The sequence below is a fragment of the Neophocaena asiaeorientalis genome, unplaced genomic scaffold (assembly GCF_003031525.2).
Source record: "Neophocaena asiaeorientalis asiaeorientalis breed wild unplaced genomic scaffold, Neophocaena_asiaeorientalis_V1.1 scaffold317, whole genome shotgun sequence".
Lineage (NCBI taxonomy): Eukaryota > Metazoa > Chordata > Mammalia > Artiodactyla > Phocoenidae > Neophocaena > Neophocaena asiaeorientalis.
In genome coordinates, this window is record NW_020173114.1 from 5,303,563 (window position 1) to 5,325,529 (window position 21,967).

The 21,967-nt window shown below is 36.2% G+C and overlaps 1 protein-coding gene across 3 annotated transcripts in view; it reads left to right on the plus strand.

Annotated features, from left to right (window-relative positions):
- The window catches only part of MTF2 (metal response element binding transcription factor 2), an 83,983-nt gene that overhangs the window by 38,893 nt on the left and 23,123 nt on the right, over positions 1 to 21,967 (plus strand). For 2 of the 3 annotated variants that reach the window (XM_024743570.1, XM_024743569.1), the window contains exons 2-3: positions 18,493 to 18,691; positions 18,813 to 18,894. In XM_024743570.1, the coding sequence (XP_024599338.1) occupies positions 18,493 to 18,691; positions 18,813 to 18,894 (281 nt within the window). The remainder of the gene's footprint in view (positions 1 to 18,492; positions 18,692 to 18,812; positions 18,895 to 21,967) is intronic. The other variant, XM_024743571.1, reaches the window with a different exon arrangement.

Here is a 21,967-nt window from a genome sequence, read left to right on the forward strand (position 1 = left end):
CCACTTTTCATCACCCGTCACAATTTGTTTTAAAAACAGAACATTTTCGTTGTGTTTAAGTAGAGAATTGCATGTGGAAATACTGTCAAGAAGGTTGTTTTCACCGAACTTATGTGGAACCCAGACATCAAAGTGATTCACATAACCAAGCTGGTGCAAATGATGTTCAGTGCTCGATTTGGGTATTTTGAGTATGTTGGCCATCTCCTGCATTGTATAACGTTGATTGTTCTCAGTTAATTTCTCGATTTGATCTCTGTCATCTTCAGCTGGTCTACCCGACCATGGAGTGTCGTCCAGTGAGAAGTCTCCAGCATGAAACTCCGCAAACTACTTTTGACACGTTTGATCAGTCACAGCACCTTCTCCATACACTGCACAAGTCTTTTTTTTGAGTTTCAGTTGCATTTTTACCTTTCTTAAATAAAGCATAGTATGCCGAAAATGTTGCTTTTTGTCTTCCATCTTCAATATTAAAAGGGCTACACAAAAATTCACCAATTTTGATAGGTATTTTTTTTTAATGCACACTGATATGACAGCTGTCACAATACAGTATAACAAAATTGTTTCAAATGAAGTTAAAGACAGCTAAGTGCTACTGTAGCCATCTTATAGAAAATACTGAATGAACTTTTTGGCCAACCCAATAAATAGTGCTGCAGTGAACATTGGGGTGCATATATCTTTTCGGATCATGGTTTTCTCTGGGTATATGCTCAGGAGTGGGATTGCTGGGTAATATGGTAACTATTTTTAGTTTTTTTGAGGAACCTCTGTGCTGTTCTCCATAGAGGCTGTACTAATTTACATTCCCACCAGCGGTGTAGGAGGGTTCCCTTTTCTCCACACCCCTCTACCATTTACTGTTTGTAGATTTTTTGACGATGGCCCTTCTGATCGGTGTGAGGTGATACCTCATTGTAGTTTTGATTTGCATTTCTCTAATAATTAGTGATGTTGAGCATCTTTTCATGTGTTTTGACCATGTATGCCTTCTTTGTATTTCATTTTCTTGACTAATTGCTCAGGCTAGGACTTCTAATAGTGTGTTGAATAAAAGTTGCAAGGGTGTGCATCCTTGTCTTGTTCTTTATCTTAGAGGAACAGCACTGAGTGTGATGTTAGCTGTGGGCTTGTCATATATGGCCTTTAATATGTTGAGGTACATTCCCTCTACATCCACTTTGTTGAGAGTTTTTATCGTAAATGGATTTTGAATTTTGTCAAATGCTTTTTCTGCATCTATTGAGGTGATCATATGGTTTTTATTCTTCATTTTGCTGATGTGTATCAAATTGACTGATTTGTGGATGTTACACCATCCTTGCATCTCTGAATGATCCCACTTGATCATTTTAATATATTGTGTGTGATCTTTTTAACATATTGTTGAATTCAGCTTGGTAATATTTTGTTGAGGATTTTTTGCATCTGTGTTAATCAGGGATATTGGTCTGTAATTTTCTTGTGACATCTTTGACTGGTTTTGGTATCAGGGTAATGCTGGTCTCATAAAATGAATTTGGAAGTGTTCCCTCGTCTTCTGTTTTTTGAAAGAGTTTGAGGTGGATTGGTATTAATTCTTTGAATGTTCAGAAGCCATCTGGTCCTGGACTTTTCGTTTGTTAGTTTATTTTAAAATTACTGATTCAATCTTCTTACTGGTAATCGGTCTGTTCAGGTTTTCTGTTTCTTCATGATTCAGTCTTGGTAGATTGTGTGTTTCTAGGAATTCACTCATTTCTTCTAGGTTGTTCGTCTTGTTGATGTACAGTTGTTCATAGTAGTCTCTTATTCTTTGTATTTCTGTGGTATCAGTTGTAACATCTCCTCTTACACTTCTTATTTTACTGATTTGAGTTCTCTCTTTTTCTTGGTGACTCTAGCTAAAGGTTTGTCTATTTTGCTTATCTTTTCAAAGAATGAGCTCTTAGTTTCATTGATCTTATTTATTGGCTTTTTAGTCTATATTTCATTTATTTCTGCTCCAGTCTTTGTTATTTTCTTCTTTGTGCTAACTCTGGCCTTTGTTCTTCTTTTTCTAGTTCCTTGAGTTGTAAAGTTAGGTTGTTTATTAGAGATTTTTCTGGTTTCCTGACATAGGCCTGTATTACTGTGAACTTCCCTCTTAGAACTGCTTTTGCTGCATCTCATAAGTTTTGGTATGTTGTATTTTCACTTTCATTTGTCTCAAGATATTTTTTGTTATCTTTTGATTTTTCTTTGAATTATTATTGGTTGTTCAGTAGTATGTTGTTTAATCTCCACATATTTGTGAATTTTCTAGTTTTTTTCTTATAATTCATTTCTAGTTTCATAACATCACAGTGGGAAAAGACTGTAATAAGAGATGCAGAAGGGCATTACATAATGGTAAAGGGGTCAATACAACAAGAGGTTTTAATATTTGTAAATATTTATGCTCCCAAATAGGAGCACCTGAATATTTCAAGCAAATGTTAACAAACCTAAAGGGAGAAATACACAGCAGTACCATAATAATAGGGACTTTAATACTCCATTTTCATCAATGGATAGATCATCCAGACAGAAAAATCAAAAAGGAAACATTGGCTTTAAATGATTCAGGTGGACTTTCACAGATATATACAGAACATTCCATCCAAAAGGAACAGAATATACTTTCTTCTATTCCATCATGTGTTTCAAGTGTACATGGAACGTTCTTCAAGATACATTATATGTTAAGCCACAAAAGAAGACTTAATTTATTCTTTTCTAAGACAGATATTTTAAGACTTATCTAAGTACTGCATTAGCTGCATCCTAAAAGTTGTAATATATGGTGTTACTATAATTGTTCAATTAAAAATGCTTGGTAATTTCCATTATGATTGCTTCTTTGGCCCATGGGTTATTTTAGAAGTATACGTCTAGATATTTAAACTTTTAATTTATATTTCTTATCGCTTTTTAGCTTTATACCGTTGCAGTCAGAGAACATAGGCCATGTGATTTTTCTTTTTTTTTTTAAAGATTTAATTTTTTGTTTTTATTTTTAGCTGCGTTGGGTCTTTGTTGCTGTGCGTGGGCTTTCTCTAGTTGTGGCGAGTGGGAGCTACCCTTCGTTGTGGTGCATGGGTTTCTCATTGCGGTGGCTTCTTTTGTTGCGGAGCACAGACTCTAGGTGTGTGGGCTTCAGTAGTTGTGGCACATGGGCTCTAGAGCACAGGCTCAGTAGTTGTGGCACACGGGCTTAGTTGCTCCGCCACATGTGGAATCTTCCTGGACTAGGGCTTGAACACGTGTCCCCTGTATTGGCGTGTGGATTCTTAACCAGGTTGCCACCAGGGAAGTCCGCATATGATTTTATAGCTTGAAATTTATTGAGGCTTGTTTTGTGTCTCAGTATATGGTCAGTGTTTATAAATATTTTATCTAATAGACATCCATTCTTTGACGAAACGTAGATAATTTAATGTTGCTACTGTTTTCCTCCTAATTTCCCTCATACTGTCCTCCCAGTTCCCCAAGTTGAAAACCTGGGAGTTTCTCTGAATTTCTCCTTTGCTTTTAATACCACATCAAGATAATTCTTAGTACCTGTCCAGTCCACTTTTTAAATTATTTCTTAATATGAGTCATGCTATGATTAAAATAAAAACCTTGGAAAGCCTAAAGTATATAAACTAAGTTACTCAAAGCCCTACTACACAGGGCTTTTTTTTTCCTCCAATTTCTTCATGGCCCTAATTCATGTTATTCTTTCCTTGTTCATAGATTATCACAGATTTATTATGGTTCCCATCTTTTCTCTCCTTTAATAGCATTAATTTATTTGTATGTTCATTCATTCAGCCAGTATTGAGAATCTATTTATGTGCTAGGTACAGGGGATATATAGCAGTGAAGTAGAGAGGCAAGATAATTTAGCTTGGGTCTTTTTTAAAGACCCAAGCTTGGGTCTTTTTCATTTGGCCAATGTTATTTCTGCCACTTTCTCTCTGTTATAATTTTAGCTGTAACAATTCTGAAGTTTTGTTCCTAGAAAAGTGTGTGTTGTCTTGGGACTCTGAACCTTTGCATATGTTCCCTAGGCTTACAAAGCCCTCTATAAAGTTCATCTGGGAAAATACTACTCATCTTTCAGGTTAATTAGCTGAGTGTTGATGAAGCCTTGACTGACCTTTTTTCTTGCTTCTGGATAGATTAGAAATTCTTTTTGAGTGTATTCATTATAGGAATTATGTTACATAGTTTTTGTGTGGCCTTTTGTTTCCCCACTTAGGCTGTGGTTCCTTGGTTTTATGTCACATATTCTTTCATATTTGTTTCTCTTGCCACCTAGCATAGTACCTGGCACATAGCCGGTATTCAGTAAATACTTGTTGAACGTCCACAGCTGTACAGTTTAAATAAAATCATTATGTTTTCCTTAACTTTCATTTGGCCTTTTCTTCAAAATGGTTTTTGGGAATGGCCTGTTTTGGTTGCTTAAATGATCTGGTTAATTAAAAAGTATATTTGTTCTGAGATACCAATTTTCAGTTATTAGCAGCTTAGGAGACGAAAGTGTATGAGTTAGTTGTTTATAATAAGGCTGTATTCTGGGACTTCCCTGGTGGTCCAGTGGCTGAGACTCCGTGCTTGCAACGCAGTGGGCGTGGGTAGTATATATATGTTATTGCCAGTCTCTCACTTTGTCTCAGCTTACCCTTCCCCCTCCCCATGTCCTCAAGTCCATTCTCTATGTCTACGTCTTAATTTCTGTCCTGCCCTTAGGTTCTTCAGAACCATTGTTTTTTTTTAAGATTCCATATATATGTGTTAGCATATGGTATTTGTTTTTCTCTTTCTGATTACTTCACTCTGTATGACAGACTCTAGGTCCATCCACCTCACTACAAATAACTCAACTTCATTTATTTTTATGGCTGAGTAATATTCCATTGTATATATGTGCCACATCTTCTTTCTCCATTCATCTGTCCATGGACACTTAGGTTGCTTCCATGTCCTGGCTGTTGTAAATAGTGCTGCAGTGAACACTGTGGCACGTGACTCTTTGAATTATGGTTTTCTCAGGGTATATGCCCAGTAGTGGGATTGCTGGGTTATATGGTAGTTCTATTTGTAGTTTTTTGAGGAACCTCCATACTGGTCTCCATATTGGCTGTATCAATTTACATTCACACCAACAGTGCAAGAGGGTTCCCTTTTCTCCACACCCTCTCCAGCATTTACTGTTTGTAGATTTGTTGATGATGGCCATTCTGACTGGTGTGGGGTGATACCTTATTGTAGTTTTTATTTGCATTTCTCTAATAGTGATGTTGAGCATCATTTCATGTGTTTGTTGGCAATCTTTATATTTTCTTTGGAGAAATGTCTCTTTAGGCCTTGTGCCCATTTTTGGATTGGGTTGTTTGTTTTCTGGATATTGAGTTGTATGAGCTGCTTGTATATTTTGGAGATTAATCCTTTGTCCCTTGATTCGTTTGCAAATATTTTCTCCCATTATGAGGGTTGTCTTTTTGTCTTCTTATGGTTTCCTTTGCTGTGCAAAAGCTTTTAAGTTTCATTAGGTCCCATTTGTTTATTTTTGTTATTATTTCCATTTCTCTAGGAGGTGGGTCAGAAAGGATCTTGTTGTGATTTATGTCATAGAGTATTCTGCCTATGTTCTCCTCTAAGAGTTTGATAGTGTCTGGCCTTATATTTAGGTCTTTAACACATTTTGATTTTATTTTTGTGTATGGGGTTAGGGAGTGTTCTAATTTCATCCTTTTACATGTAGCTGTCCAGGTTTCCCAGCACCACTTATTGAAGAGGCTGTCTTTTCTCCATTGTATATTCTTGCCTCCTTTATCAAAGGTAAGGTGACCACATGTGCATGGTTTTATCTCTGGATTTTCCATCATGTTCCATTGATCTATATTTCTGCTTTTGTGCCAGTACCATAGTGTCTTGATTACTGTAACTTTGTAGTGTAGTCTGAAGTCTGGGAGTCTGATTCCTCCATCTCCGTTTTTCTCCCTCAAGATTGCTCTGGCTGTTCAGGGTATTTTGTGTTTCCATACAAATTGTGACTTTTTTTGTTCTAGTTCTGTGAAAAATGTCATTGGTAGTTTGATAGTGATTGCATTGAATCTGTAGATTGCTTTGGGTAGTATAGTCATTTTCACAATGTTGATTCTTCCAATCCAGGAACATGGTATATCTCTCCATCTGTTTGTATCATCTTTAATTTCTTTTATCAGTGTCTTATAGTTTTCTGCATACAGGTCTTTTGTCTCCTTAGTTAGGTTTATTCCTAGGTGTTTTATTCTTTTTGTTGCACTGGTAAATGGGAGTGTTTCCTTAATTTCTCTTTCAGATTTTTCATCATTAGTGTATAGGAATGCCAGAGATTTCTGTGCATTAATTTTGTATCCTGCTACTTTACCAAATTCAGTGATTAGCTCTAGTTTTCTGGCAGTGTCTTTAGGATTCTTTATGTATAGTATCATGTCATGTGTAAACAGTGACAGCTTTACTTGTTTTACTATTTGGATTCTTTTTATTTCTTTTTCTTTGATTGCTGTGGCTAAAACTTCCAAAACTATGTTGAATAATAGTGGTGAGAGTGGGCTACCTTGCCTTGTTCCTGATCTTAGTGGAAATGGTTTCACTTTTTCACCATTGAGAAAGATGTTGGATGTGGGTTCGTCATATATGACCTTTATTATGCTGAGGTAAGTTCCCTCTATGCCTACTTTCTGCAGGGTTTTTATCATAAATGGGTGTTGAATTTTGTCGAAAGCTTTTCCTGCATCTATTGAGATGATCATTTGGGTTTTATCCTTCAGTTTGTTAATATGGTGTATCACATTGATTGATTTGCATATATTGGAGAATGCTTGCATTCCTGGGATAAACCCCACTTGATTATGGTGTATGATCCTTTTAATGTGCTGTCGGATTCTGTTCGCTAGTATTTTGTTGAGGATTTTTGCATCTGTGTTCATCAGTGATATTGGCCTGTAGTTTTCTTTCTTTGTGGCATCTTTGTCTGGTTTTGGTATCAGGGTGATGGTGGCCTCATGGAATGAGTTTGGGAGTGTTCCTCCCTCTGCTATATTTTGGAAGAGTTTGAGAAGGATAGGTGTTAGCTCTTCTCTAAATGTTTGATAGAATTCACCTGTGAAGCCATCTGGTCCTGGGCTTTTGTTTGATGGAAGATTTTTAATCACAGTTTCAATTTCAGTGCTTGTGATTGGTCTGTTTATATTTTCTATTTCTTCTGGTTCAGTCTCGGAAGGTTGTGCTTTTCTAAGAATTTGTCCACTTCTTTCAGGTTGTCCATATTTTTGGCATGAAGTTGCTTGTAGTAATCTCTCATGATCCTTTGTATTTCTGCAGTGTCAGTTGTTACTTCTCCTTTTTCATTTCTAATTTTATTGATTTGAGTCTTCTCCCTTTTTTTCTTTATAGTCTGGTTAATGCTTTATCAATTTTATCTTCTCAAAGAACCAGCTTCTAGTTTTATTGATCTTTGCTATTGTTTCCTTCATTTCTTTTTCATTTATTTCTGATCTGATCTTTATGCTTTGTTTCCTTCTGGTAACTTTGGGGGTTTTTTATTCTTCTTTCTCTAATTGCTTTAGGTGTAAGTTTAGGTTGTTTATTTGAGATGTTTCTTGTTTCTTGAGGTAGGAATGTATTGCTATGAACTTCCCTCTTAGAACTGCTTTGCTGCATCCCATAATTTTGAGTCGTTGTGTTTTCATTGTAATTTGCTTCTAGTTATTTTTTGATTTCCTCTTCAATTTCTTCAGTGATCTTTTGGTTATTAAGTAGTGTAGTGTTTAGCCTCCATGTATTTGTATTTTTTACAGATTTTTTCCTGTAATTGATATCTAGTCTCATAGTGCTGTGGTTGGAAAAGATACATGATATGATTTCAGTTTTCTTAAATTTACCAAGGCTTGATTTGTGACCCAAGATATGATCTATCCTGGAGAATGTTCCATTAGCACTTGAGAAGAAAGTGTATTCTGTTGTTTTTGGATGGAATGTCCTAAAAATATCAATTAAGTCCACCTTGTTTAATGTATCATTTAAAGCTTGTGTTTCCTTATTTATTTTCATTTTGGATGATCTGTCTATTGGTGAAAGTGGGGTGTTAAAGTCCCCTACTATGATTGTGTTACTGTCGATTTCCCCTTTTGTGGCTGTTAACATTTGCCTTATGTATTGAGGTGCTCCTATGTTGGGTGCATAAATATTTACAGTTGTTATATCTTCTTGGATTGATCCCTTGATCATTATGTAGTGTCTTTCTTTGTCTCTTGTAATAGTCTTTATTTTAAAGTCTATTTTGTCTGATATGAGAATTGCTACTCCAGCTTTCTTTTGATTCCTATTTGCATGGAATATCTTTTTCCATCCCCTCACTGTCAGTCTATACGTGTCCCTAGGTCTGAAGTGGGTCTCTTGTAGACAGCATATATACAGGGCTTGTTTTTGTATCCATTCAGCCAGTCTGTGTCTTTTAGTTGGAACATTTAATCAATTTACATTTAAGGTAATTATCTAGATGTATGTTCCTGTGACCATTTTCTTAATTGTTTTGGGTTTGTTATTGTAGGTCTTTTCCTTCTCTTGTGTTTCCTGCCTAGAGAAGTTCCTTTAGCGTTTGTTGTAAAGCTGGTTTGGTGGTGCTGAATTCTCTTAGCTTTTGCTTGTCTGTACAGTTTTTAATTTATCCGTCGAATCTGAGTGAGATCCTTGCTGGATAGAGTAATCTTGGTTGTAGGTTTTTCCGTGTCATCACTTTAAATATGTCCTGCCACTCCCTTCTGGCTTGCAGAGTTTCTGCTGAAAGATCAGCTGTTAACCATATGGGGATTCCATAGTATGTTATTTGTTGCTTTTCCCTTTCTGCTTTTAATATTTTTTCTTTGTATTTAATTTTTGATAGTTTGATTAATATGTGTCTTGACGTGTTTCTTCTTGGATTTATTCCTTTCCCATATTAGGGAAGTTTGCAACTATAATCTCTTCAAATATTTTCTCAGTCTCTTTGTTTTTCTCTTCTTCTGGGACCCCTATAATTCGAATGTTGGTGCATTTAATGTTGTCCCAGAGGTCTCTGAGACTGTCCTCAATTTTTTTCATTCTTTCTTCTTTATTCTGCTCTGTAGTAGTTATTTTCACTATTTTATCTTCCAGGTCACTTATCCGTTCTCCTGCCTCAGTTATTCTGCTGTTGATTCTTTCCAGAGAATTTTTAATTTCATTTATTGTGTTGTTCATCATTGTTTGTTTGCTCTTTAATTCTTTAAGGTCCTTGTTAAATGTTTCTTGTATTTTCCCTATTCTATTTGCAAGATTTTGGATCATGTTTACTGTCATTACTCTGAATGCTTTTTCAGGTAGCCTGCCTATTTCCTCTTCATTTGTTTGGTCTGGCGGGTTTTTACCTTGCTCCTTCATCTGCTGCGTATTTCTCTGTCTTCCTATTTTGCTTAACTTAGTGTGTTTGGGGTCACCTTTTCTCTGGCTACAGGTTTTTAGTTCCCATTGTTTTTGGTGTCTGCCCCCAGTGGGTAAGGTTGGTTCAGTGGCTTGTGTAGGTTTCCTGGTGGAGGGGACTGGTGCCTGTGTGGGGACTGGTGCCTGTGTTCTGGTGGATGAGGCTGGATGTTGTCTTTCTGGTGGGCAGGACTGCTTCCGGTGGTGTGTTTTGGGGTGTCTGTGAACTTAGTATGATTTTAGGCAGCCTTTCTCCTAATGAATGAGGTTATGTTCCTGTCTTGCTAGTTGTTTGGCACAGGGTGTCCAGCACAGCTGGGTCTTAGCGTTGAGACAGAGGTCTCTGGGAAAGCTCTCGCTGATTGATATTACGTGGGGCCAGGAGATCTCTGGTGGTTCAGTGTCCTGAACTCGGCTCTCCCACCTCAGAGGCTCAGGCCTGACACCCGGCTGGAGCACCAAGACCTGTAGAGAACTATGGGAAAAATCTGACTGGTGTCTTGGATGTTTCTTTGTTGGGCGATTTATCCTGCTGGGTGCTCATGGCTGGAAGGATGCGCTGGTGGCACCCAGTGTCTCCTGGATCCCTCCTGCTTGGCGCCCCTAGGACCCCCTTGGACAAGAGATGCGGTGCCCGGGAACAAGGAAGTCTCAGCGCCCGGGCTGTCTGGCCCCCTCATGTATTTTAATATTAGCCTTGTAGTCGTCTCCACAGATTATCTCAGACAGATGAAATAAACTGTCCATGGTCTCACAAGTAACAATCAGAAAGTTTCCTAGTTAGCTCGGGGAATAAGTTGGGGAATGGCTGGGGGAGAAAAAAAGCCACACTGTTTGAATTATATATCCAGTTCTCAAGTTCTTGAGTTAGGGTCTTATTTACTGTATGAGTAGTAAAACAAGAAGGAAGGAGTGGCTTAAACCCTTGGACTCCACTTGATTTCAAGGGAAGAAACTTTTTTGTCCAGGCAGTCTCCTTCAAGATGGATATCAGTAGTAGTGGTGAAAAAAAAAATGCTACTCTAGTAATAATAGCATTATAGATAGAAATAGTCTGTATGTGTGTGTCATCAAATTTCAAAAGCAAATAGTAATAGTATTAGTGAGTATTGTTGAAATATGATTTGACTCCTGCTGCTCAGTTACCTGTATCATATGTTATGAGTGTGATACGTCATCCCAAGTCTGTGGTCAGGATTTGTCTAGTTTCCCCAATCCTTAGTCACATCCCTGCTCTCATTTACCAATTGTCTTAACATACCCACTTGAATATATTTAATACGCATCCTGTATATGTATGTGTCCTTATAAAATATTTGGTGGTGTTATGTATGCATTTTTTCAGTTTGCATAAATGATAATTGTGCTATATATTTTGTTCTGTTTCTGTTTTTATCAACACTTTTGCAGAATCTTTCCATGTTTTTGAATGTATGCTCCACTTCCAAGATCAAAACAATATTCTACATTTTCCAGTTAGATTTCAAGTTTTACATTTTACCTTTATGTCTTTGGTCCATTTGGAGTTCACCTTTTTGTGTATTGTGAACTAGGGATACAACTGTTTCTCCCTTTAAGTGAGCCATTTTCTCCAACACTGTTTAGTAAATAATACATCCTGTATGTACAGACTTGTAGTATCATTTTTATCATTAACAATTTCCCATAAATAGATCTGTTTTGGAAATACCTGTTTTGTTCAACTGGTGTTATAGATTGTCTCTTACCAGTACAGAACAGTTTTCTCTGGAATGTGTCACAGTATCTGGTAGGGCACGTCTTCACCTCTTTGTTTTTCATTTTAAAAGTTGACTTAGTTATTCTAGGACTTTTACTTTTTCATATTAATTTTCTGAAGTGTTTGACCTCAAAAAATTCTGCCGGGGTTTTTACTGGAATTTCATTGAATTTATATGCTAAAGATTATCTGCCCAATACCGTGAAATTTAGCTTGCATCAACTCCATTTGGGAGAAGCAGGAGTATTCTAGACACTCTTAACATCCTGTAAAAAGAAAAGGTACGGACTGGAGATTTAATGGGTGTTGAGAAGAGCATTCATAACCCAACAGCAAAGGTAGGGAGTACAGAGCTTAAGGAACGGGCAGGTAGGCCAGCTCCTTTATTTGTTTCTGTTTTCTGTGTAAATTTCTCAGGTTTGACTTAAACATGAGAGCCAGTGTAGCCTTGATGCAGGATGAGAGATACAGCTTTGTAGCCATAGACCAGAGTCAACTGAGCACCCAGAAGCACTATTCTCCCAATCAAAAAGTCTATTTATGAAGGAACTTTTACAGTATATGAACTGGGAAGAATATTTCCAACTTATATAATAATGAAGTTCAAAGTATGTAAGATGCTCTTGAAAATCATTATGGAAAGGATTAACATTTCAGTTTTAAAAACAGGCAAAGATCATCAACTGCAGTTCCCAGAAGACATACAAATTGTTAACAAATTTATGGGGAAAAAAAGCTTCTCAATAATAGAAATGTAGATGGAAATTTGTGCTTGTGTGTGTTGTCAAATAGCGAATGAATAATGCTTACTCCATTTTGGTGAAGGTGTGGGCCATCAGGTCTACTCTGATAGTGTCAGAGTGTTGGTTTTTAAAAATTAATTAATTAATTAATTAAATTTTATCTTTGGCTGTGTTGGGTCTTTGTTGCTGAGCCCGGGCTTTTTCTAGTTGTGGCGAGTAGGGCTACTCTTGTTGCAGTGCGCAGACTTCTCGTGTGGTGGCCTGTATTGTTGCAGAGCACGGGCTCTAGGTGTGTGGGTTTCAGTAGTTGTGGCATGTGGGCTCTAGAGCTCAGGCTCAGTAGTTGTGGCGCCCAGGCTTAGTTGCTCTGCAGCATGTGGGATATTCCCTGACCAGGGCTCAAATCTGTGTCCCTTGCATTGGCAGGCGGATCCTTAACCACTGCGCCACCAGGGAAGTCCAGTGTCAGAGTGTTATTGGTACCACTTTTGAGATTCATTTGACAATATGTATCACATTAAATATATACATAATATGGGTTTGGAGGAAATGGGGTGTTTAAATGAAACAGTATTCGTCATGAGATGATAATTGAAACTGGATGGTGAATATCTGATGGTTCATTATACTTGTCTACTTTTGTATATATTTATAATTTTCTACAATAAAAGGGAAATGCATATTTTTTGATATAGTAATTATTCTTTATGAGTTTATCTTATATAGTATTTGAAATACTTTAAAAATAAAATGTAAAAGGATGAACTTTGTATTATTGCTTGTAATAGTAAAACACTAGAAAATCCTCAATGTTCCTCAGTTGGGTAATAGTTGGAAAGTAGCTTAACAGCTGATGGAAAGATTATCTTACATACTTTTATTATACAGATGGACATTACATAGGCTAAGATACATTTTATGTGAGAAAGCTTGTAGAGCACTACATGTAATAATAATCCACTTCTTTTAAAACATATGTAAATTATATCTACATATGGATTTTATATGTAAGAAAAATCAGGAGATGAACAGTTTTCTTTTCATCATTACTTCTTTTCAGGAAGTAGCATGGGGAATTTTCAGTTTTGATTTCTCTATTATTTATTTCAACAGCTGCATGTTTACCTTTGTAATCAGAGAGGAAATAATAAATTCTAAAAATCAATTTAACTTCTAGTAAAGCATACATTCTAGAGAGGAGGGAAGTAATCAGTGACAGTAATGGGGGGATAGCACAGGGAGATCAGCTCAGTGCTTTGTGACCACCTAGAGGGGTGGGATGGGGAGGTGGGAGGGAGACACAAAAGGGAGATACGGGGATATATGTATATGTATAGCTGATTCACTTTGTTATACAGCAGAAACTAACACACCATTGTAAAGCAATTATACTCCAAGAAATATGTTAAAAAGTGGGGGGAAGTTCCTTAGAGGGGAAGATGTACATTGTTTATCCTAGTTATGTTTGAGTTATGGTATTATGGGCCATTGGATCATTTACCCTTTATTTGCTTTCTCTAAAATTTCTTTGGGCAGAGGAATTTTCTTTTATTTTTTTACAATCCACACATGAAATAGCTTTATTATTACCATAATGTCTAATTTAGGGGCAGAGGAATTTTAAAAGAGGGTAATAATTTTACAGAATATCTGTTTATTAAAGCAGTTTTATATAATACATGATTTATGTTCTCCATGTTTATATGGATAAAAGATTGGTGTGCATGTGCCTTAGAATGTGAATTAGAGTCTCTTGTTTACTCAGAGCAAACAGATTATTTGTGCATAGATTCATTTTTAGAAAACATGTTACTTTAAATATAGATGTTTTTGAATTGAATTTGAACTTTATAAATTCCATATAACCTTTCTGACTTTTATGTACCCTGCCCTATATAGAGCATTGAGGATACAACTGTGAATAAGAGTAACACACACATTTCCTGGTTTGGGTGGAATGTTTGGGTGGGAGAGTGGTGGTGTGTGTTGCAGTGGGTTTCAGACTAAATGGGAATGACTGTAAGAGCAGAGACAGTTAAATGTGTATAACTTTATCCCAAAGGTTTGGCTGTGAATGAGAGGGAAGAAATAATAGGAAGTGGTGGGAGGGGCAGAAGGAATCAAGGGAATTTTAGTTCTCTGCTTTTCCCGCCTCGATCCTTGCAAGTTTTTAAGAATAGTTGAATGTTACTGGGAAGGTGCGAGTAGAAAGATTTATTGAATGCTGGCTCTGGTCTGTAATTCTATAACCTTGGTCAAGTTATTTAATCTGTCTTCTTAGAGTTACAGTTTTTTCATATGTAAAAAGGGATCTGTGAAATTGTTATCTGTAAAAATGTCTCCATAACATTGTTCTGAGTATTATCTCTGTTCTGCTGGCACAGTAAATGGCTCATAATGGGGGCTTAACAAATGATCTGTGAAAGAATAAATATGCAGAAAGCTTAATGTGTGGTTGAGCACATAATAATCACTCAAGTAACTTTTCCCCAGAGGTTTGGCTGTAAATGGAAGGGAAACAATAGGGAGGTTGTAGTGGGAGGGGGTCATAAGGAATCAAGGGCAAGTGTTATTAGATTAGGTACTGTTTATACACCATACACCAGAAACACTAGGTGGAAACACTAGGAGATGGAAAAAAAATTTTTAATGGTTCATTTCTTAAGATCTAAGGACATACATGTCCTCGTGTAGTGGGAGTAATATAATGGAGAGTAAGATGGGGACAGACCTTGCCATCAAAGGTGAAAAAGGGAGGGAATTTGTTGAAGCAATAGCAGAGCATATGAAACTATTTGGGAATGTTTGCAGTTTTGATTTTTGTACATCTTCCACTCTAGAATTGGAAGGCTCTAGGTCATTGTAGTCACCCTGGCATTCTGTTGAGGTCATTTCTCACCCATAATTAATTAGGTTGCTCAGGCTTTCAGTTAGTTTTTTTAACTTACGGGAAGCAAAGTGCTGCTGTGACCACTGGATTTGTAGCTTTCTAGAAAGTTACTTGCTCATAGGGTCATTTTCATACTGTGATTTGAAAGTATTGTTTCACTGTCTGGAGAAAGTTCTCAGCCTGGCATTGAGCATTCGTGCTGATAAAATTTGTTGTAGTGACTCATTCTCCATTTTTACTTATCTAGGACTCATCTTGTCAGGCTTTTAAGTCTTTTAACCCTTCTAAGTATAGTATTGAAGTGCCTTTTCCTTACAGCTGACTCTGACAATAATGTATGACAATATATATTCCTTTATTTAGAGCATGGCTCTTAAAATGTGATCCATGGGTCCTTTCAGGTGGCCTGTAAGATCTAAACTATTTTCATGATAATACTAAGATGTTGTTTGCTTTCCCACTGTGTTGACATTTGTACAATGGCGTAAACACAGTGTTTGGTCAGACTGCTGTGTACCTTAGCATGAAACAAGGCATCAAACTGTGCTAGCATTCTTTATTTTTGAGCACTCACAGTAAAACAAACAAAACACACATGTGCACACACACGCAGAAAACCCTATTTTATTCAAGAACGTTCTTGATGAAACAGTAGAAATTATTTTCACTAAATCTTAATCTTGAGTTCAGGTTTTTAATGTTATGTGTGACAGAATAGGAAATATATATATATATATATATATATATATATATAAAGTATTAATGCCATTGTTTGAGTTGCTGGCTGAGCTAGTAGCTTTTCCATGGAACACCATTTTTTACTTGAAACAGTGACTTGCTTTGGTATATGGTGGATACTTTCTTGACACACTCATTTCACTTATATTTACTTTACTTACCATTTTTAGTTTCCTAGATCTGTTCCTATGGGTTGGAGCTGCCATCTGGTGTCACTACTTAAATACAATTTTGTTCCCACCAACATCTCTGTGCTCTTATTGTCAAATATATTACATTCTTGTATGTTATAGGCCTAACAATACAGTTATGTACATATTTTTCCATATGTTTCCTTTAGAGGAAATATGCATTTATACTGTCTTTTATAATTACCTTATTTTCCTAGTGTTCTTTGTTTTGTGTGTGTGTGTGTGTATTTGAATTTCTACCTTGGTTTACTTAATTTCAACCTTAAGAACCTCCTTCATTTCTTGTAAGGTAGCTCTGCTAGCAACAAATTCTCTCAGGTTTTGTTTATCTGGGAGTATCTTTATTTCACCTTCATTTTTGAAAGACAGTTTTGCTGGATATAAGATTCTTGATTGACAGTTTTTTTTCTTTCAGTGCTTTGAATATGTCATTTCACTGCCTTCTGGCCTTCATTGTTTCTGATGAGTAGTTAACCTTACTGGGGTTTCTTTGCATGTGATGAATTATTTTTCTTGCTGCTTTCAAGATTTTCTCTGTCTTTCAGCATTTTTACTGTGGTTTGTCTGGATGTGTAACTCTGTATTTATCCTACTTGGAGTTTAACTTCTTGGTTATATAGATTAATGTTTTTTAGCAAATGTGGGGTGCTATCAGTCATTATTCCTTTGGATATTTAATTTTTTTTTAGTTTTAAGTTTTTAAATAAATTTTATTTATTTATTTATTTTTGGCTGCATTGGGTCCTTGCCGCTGTGCCTGGGCTCTCTCTAGTTTTGGCGAGTGGGGGCCACTCTTCATTGCAGTGTGTGGGCTTCTCATTGTGGTGGCTTCTCTTGTTGCGGAGCATGGGCTCTAGGCACGTGGGCTTTAGTAGTTGTGGTTCACGGGCTCCAGAGCACAGGCTCAGCAGCTGTGGTGCACGAGCTTAGTTGCTTCGTGGCATTTGGGATCTTCCCGGACCAGGGCTCTAACCTATGTCCTGGGCGTTGGAAGGTGGATTCTCAATTACTGCACCACCAGGGCAGCCCATATTCCTTTGTATATTTTTAAAATGTAGTGTATCTTTCAAACTGAAACTCTGTACACTTTAGAAGTGTGTAGAGTTTCTCCTCCCTCCTCCAAGCCACTGGTAATCCCCATTCTACTCTCTGTCTCTATCAATTTGACTGCTCTTATAACCTTATGTAAGTGGAATTATACAGTATTTTTCCATTTTGTCTGGCTGATTTTGCTTTAGCGTAATGTCTTTAAGGTTTGTTCATGTTGTAGTTTATGACAGAATTTCCCAGAATTTGTTTATCCTTATAGGTAATGAAAATAGGTATTCCCAATTGGAAACATTTTTTTTCTTCCCTATTTGTTTTGTTTTTACTTAACTTTTATACTGTTTTTGAATTATCGTCTATCTAGTTTTACGTACTGTTGTATGTTTAGTTAGTAAAAAAAAATCTAAATTGGGAAAGTGAAACCAAACAAATACGGCTTTGTTTTCTTTAAGAAAGCTGTTGGTGGTATGCTATGCTGTTTATACAATAACTGATATATAAGTTACAATGTAATTTTGGAGTATGTAATTTTGGGGTCTTATGCTTAAAAAATGTAAGTGATCTTATAATTGGCTTCTCAGTTGAGTATGATTTGTGAAATTGGTGGCTCTTAGTTTTTTTTTTTTTAAACTTCCATTCTGCATATTTGAGGGACTGTGACACATTCCCGTCAATAAACAAGGCTTAATTCAGTGGTGATTCCCTGGAGGTAGGTCATGACTACCCTTCCAGTGGGTTGAATATACCCAACTACCCAGAGTCACTGGTTAGTGTGTTTTAACTACATGTGGCATAATCTTTTCTTAAGCTGAAGTACAGTTGATTTGCAGTGTTTCATGTGTACAGCAAAGCGATTCAGTTATACATATATGTATATATGTGTATATATTCTTTTTTTTTTGTTCACATGGCATGCAGGGTCTTAGTTCCCTGACCAGGGATTGACCAGTGACCCCTGCATTGAGAGCGTGGAGTCTTAACCCTGTACTGCCAGAGAAGTCCCTATATATGTATTCTTTTTCTGATTCTTTCCCATTATAGCTGATTACAAGATATTGAATATTGTTTCCTGTGCTATACAGTAGGTCCTTGTTGTTTATCTGTTTTACATATAGTAGTGTGTATCTGTTGGCCTAATCATTTTTATTCTTTATCAAGTGCTTATGAAATTATACCATGCAGCTTCTTTTAGTTTATCTAAACCTAGATATGAGATTCACGGCATCCTTTGCTTATGACCATGGCCTACCCACTTCAACTTACAGCTGTCATTTTAATGAGAGTTGCCCTGAATATGTTACCTTGGAGTGGTTGCTGAATCCTGGCCTCATTGAATGAATATTGACAACTGCTATCATTTTATTTTAAGCTTCTTTGTTTCTGGAGTTTTTATGATTTGAGGTACTTGTTAATATTTTCCCTAAATGTAAGGTTTTCAGTAAGTAAAAAAATTTGATTAATACATGAAATATATGATTGTTATAAAATAAGCTCTATAAGTAAATCAGTCCTGTTCTGTTTCGTTTTATTAATTTTTATTGAAGTATGGTTGCTTTACAATGTTGTGTTAGCCTCCACAGCACAACAGAGTGAATCAGCCATACACATACAGATAACCCCTCCCTTTCGGTCACTCTTATATATGGTTATTTATTTCCTAAACAGAGACTCTACAGGGGCAGGTAATTCACTGGTCCACAAGCGGTCTCCTTTACGTCGAAACCAAAAGACCCCAACATCCTTGACCAAGCTGTCTTTACAGGATGGACATAAAGTCAAAAAGCCAGCATGTAAATTTGAAGAGGGTCAGGATGTCCTAGCTAGATGGTCAGATGGCTTGTTTTATCTTGGAACTATCAAAAAGGCAAGTTACCTTAATACCTTTTGCAGTTTCTGTAGTAAACTTTTAATAATATTGGATTGAAATTTAACTTCATGGTTTTGATTTTAAAAGAAATCACCATAAGTTTTCCTCTGTATTTCAGATAAACATATTGAAACAGAGCTGCTTCATCATATTTGAAGACAGTTCTAAATCCTGGGTTCTCTGGAAGGACATTCAAACAGGCAGGTGCTACTATTTCCCTTGGACACGATTTACACTAAAATTTTATTTTCTTCAGCTTGTCATTTTCTAGTGCTTTCTGTTTAGTACAGTGTATTAAGATAACTAAAAAAATACATGTATTCTTCAGAGTCTTCAAGGAGTTATAATCTATTTTATAGACCATAAGAAGAACAAGAATTGCTCTGTTAGGGTAGAGATAGATTAGACGACAGATGCATCACTGATGCGCACATGTATAAATTATTGTTAGGACCCTTCTAAGAACTTTGAAGAAAAATTTTAGTTACTAATGAGTAACACGACTTCACCTTTGCTGTTACTTGCCTGTATTAGTACAAAGTAATATAGAGAGCTAATATTTATTGAGAACATACTGTTTGCCAGATGTTTTGGGGAATTAGGACTATTAAATACCTTTAGAATGCTAGAAATATTCATTGATAAGAATAGTTTAAAATTACTGCTTAGTTACGGTTTTTTATGTTTAGATGGGAAAATGAGGCTGCATTTGGGTACAAGTAAAAATGAATACAGGTATGCTTTGGTTTGGTAATAGGTATGTTTCTTGTTATGCTTTTTATTTTTGCAAGCTATAATTACTGTATGTTTTTTGAATCTGCTAAATAAAGGTATTTTTTTCAGATATCTATTTCATGGAAAGTGCTTTATAAAAAATTATGAATAGTAAAAATCTGAGTACTTCAGCTGCACACTAAAGCCCCACTTTTGGTATCCTTTTAATGGGTTAATGGGCCTGCACTAAGGTGTTTTTATATCTCCCCCTGTAGAAAGGAGACATTCTGTAAAGTATTTATCAATTGAGTTTTTAATTTGAATCCCAAATGCGACTTTATGGTAGGTTACTGCTGTGTTCAATTTCTTGATTTCACTCTTAGTTTTTTTTTAAAGAATAAAAAAAGTTTTGGTTAAGGAATTGGAATGTTGTAGTTGCCATTTTTATACATGGTACTCAGGGATTAGGTGGAGAACTCAATAGCTGTTACTCTAGTAAAATGTCTTTCTAGTGAAAGAAACTTTTTACAGTTTTTAGGACTGATCAGTTTAAAGGTCTAAAGTTATGTTTTGAATCTCAAATTGAGGGGTCAGTGAGGAAAGGAATAGGAGGCAGATAGGAGGTCTCCAGCAGTAGTAATATTGAACAGATCTTATTACCCTGCATACAGAATTATCCCTTTTACTTAGTTTGTAAATATGGTTCTCTCTGGTGGAACTGAAACATGTTATACTGCTTCTGTTCCCGTTGTATTAACTATGTGTCCCTTTCAACTTTTCTACCATTTTGAGGTTTCTGTGGGTTAAATATAGGTCTGTCTTTGTGTTTTCTTCCCTCCCTCCCATCCTTCCTCCCTTCCAGAAGGGAAGAAGAAAACCAGTTGTACATAGATAGAAAGTTGTTGTGAAAGTGAGGGGGTCTTGTCCTACATGTGGCATATCCAGTATATCAGTTCAGTGGTCTGTGGTTGTTTTTTCCTCGCTGGCTCCTTTTACTATCCTCATGAGATAGGACAGCTCCTTGGCCATTTAACTCTTTGTAACACCCAGAAAGTAGCACACATGTATGTAACTTGCAGTTGATATAGAATGAGTAAGTGAACCTGAAAATTGCAATATGGCAGATGTCAGTGTGGAGTGTAGCTTTAGTAGTTTTCTTCCTGTAAGGATCCTGCTTATAGTAGTTATATATCAAAATAACTTAATAAATTATAGTAATTTCACTCATAAGATTCTTTTAAAAATTTTTCATAAGTAGGAACAATGTATAGTCATATTAGTAGTCAAAGAAGTGTACATTACAACAGGGAGATAGTATATTAAAACCATTAAATAATTTTAAAAGGATTTTTAATCTTAATACCTAATACTGTTATGGTTTCTGTGAAAATGATACACTGCTGGTGGCAATGTAAATTTCTATTTTGGATATTTAATAGTTGCATTAAATACATAAAGATGTTTTATATGCTTTCATCTATACAGCAGACTCATTTGTAGCAGTTTATTCAAAAGAAATAATTCATAAGTAAAAAATCTAGATGAAAAATATTTGCTGTAGCTTTCTTTTAACAACAACAAAAAATTTGGCATGTCTAAGATGAAATGGCTTTATAGTCATTTGGGTTTAGAGTGAGGGAGACTATAGAAGGTCACTAAGCTACACAGAAAGTTTTTGTAAACTTGATGATAAAAAAGACATGTTGGATTTCACAAGTAAAGGCAGTTCTCTGCTTCCTCAGGATTGTTTCCTGAGGGTGAACACATATTGTTTGACGGATCAGCACCCTCTTTTACGAGGAACTGCCTTCTCCTACACCAGTCCACATGGTTATAGTGGGAGTCAGATCAGACACCTACCACAATCTGGGCTATTGGTCCTTTTCCAGGAAGTTGCAGATTTGGACTGAGAGGTTCTAGGCTCAGTCTGGTCGCTTTCGTGACTGGAGCCATAAACTGAGAAACTATGGGAAGCCACATCCAGCCAAGCAAACAAAGCCTGGGAGAGGAGAGGAGAGAGGACAAGAGCCAAAACAAAAAAGGAGAAATGCAAAAAACAAGCAAGCAAAAAATTTGGTAACCTGCATATCTAAGAATAGAGTCATAATAAAGTAAACTTGGTTCTTTCCACTGGACAGAATATTATACAGCTTTTAGAAGTTATACGTTTGAAAACTACAGTGTGAGAAATGCTTTTGATGGAAAAAACATTACATAGTATTAATGAAAAGAAGCATCTCACAGTGGAGAGAATATGGACTCTGGTGTATCTGGGTTTGAATCCTAGCCTTGATACTCTGTGACTGAGGGTACTTGGATTAGATACTTTATCTTTCTGAGCTTCAATTCTTCTCTATAAATAGGATATGTATCTAATAAATTGTGGAATTAAAATAATATGTATCAAGAGCCTAACATAATGCTGGCTCATAGCACAAAATTGTACCTTTTTATTATTGTTGGTATGTGAATAAAGTGTATGTATTAGTATTTTAACTATGTATATTGAAATTCATGAGAAGAGATTATTGGAAATAATTGTGCTAAAGTGATAAAATT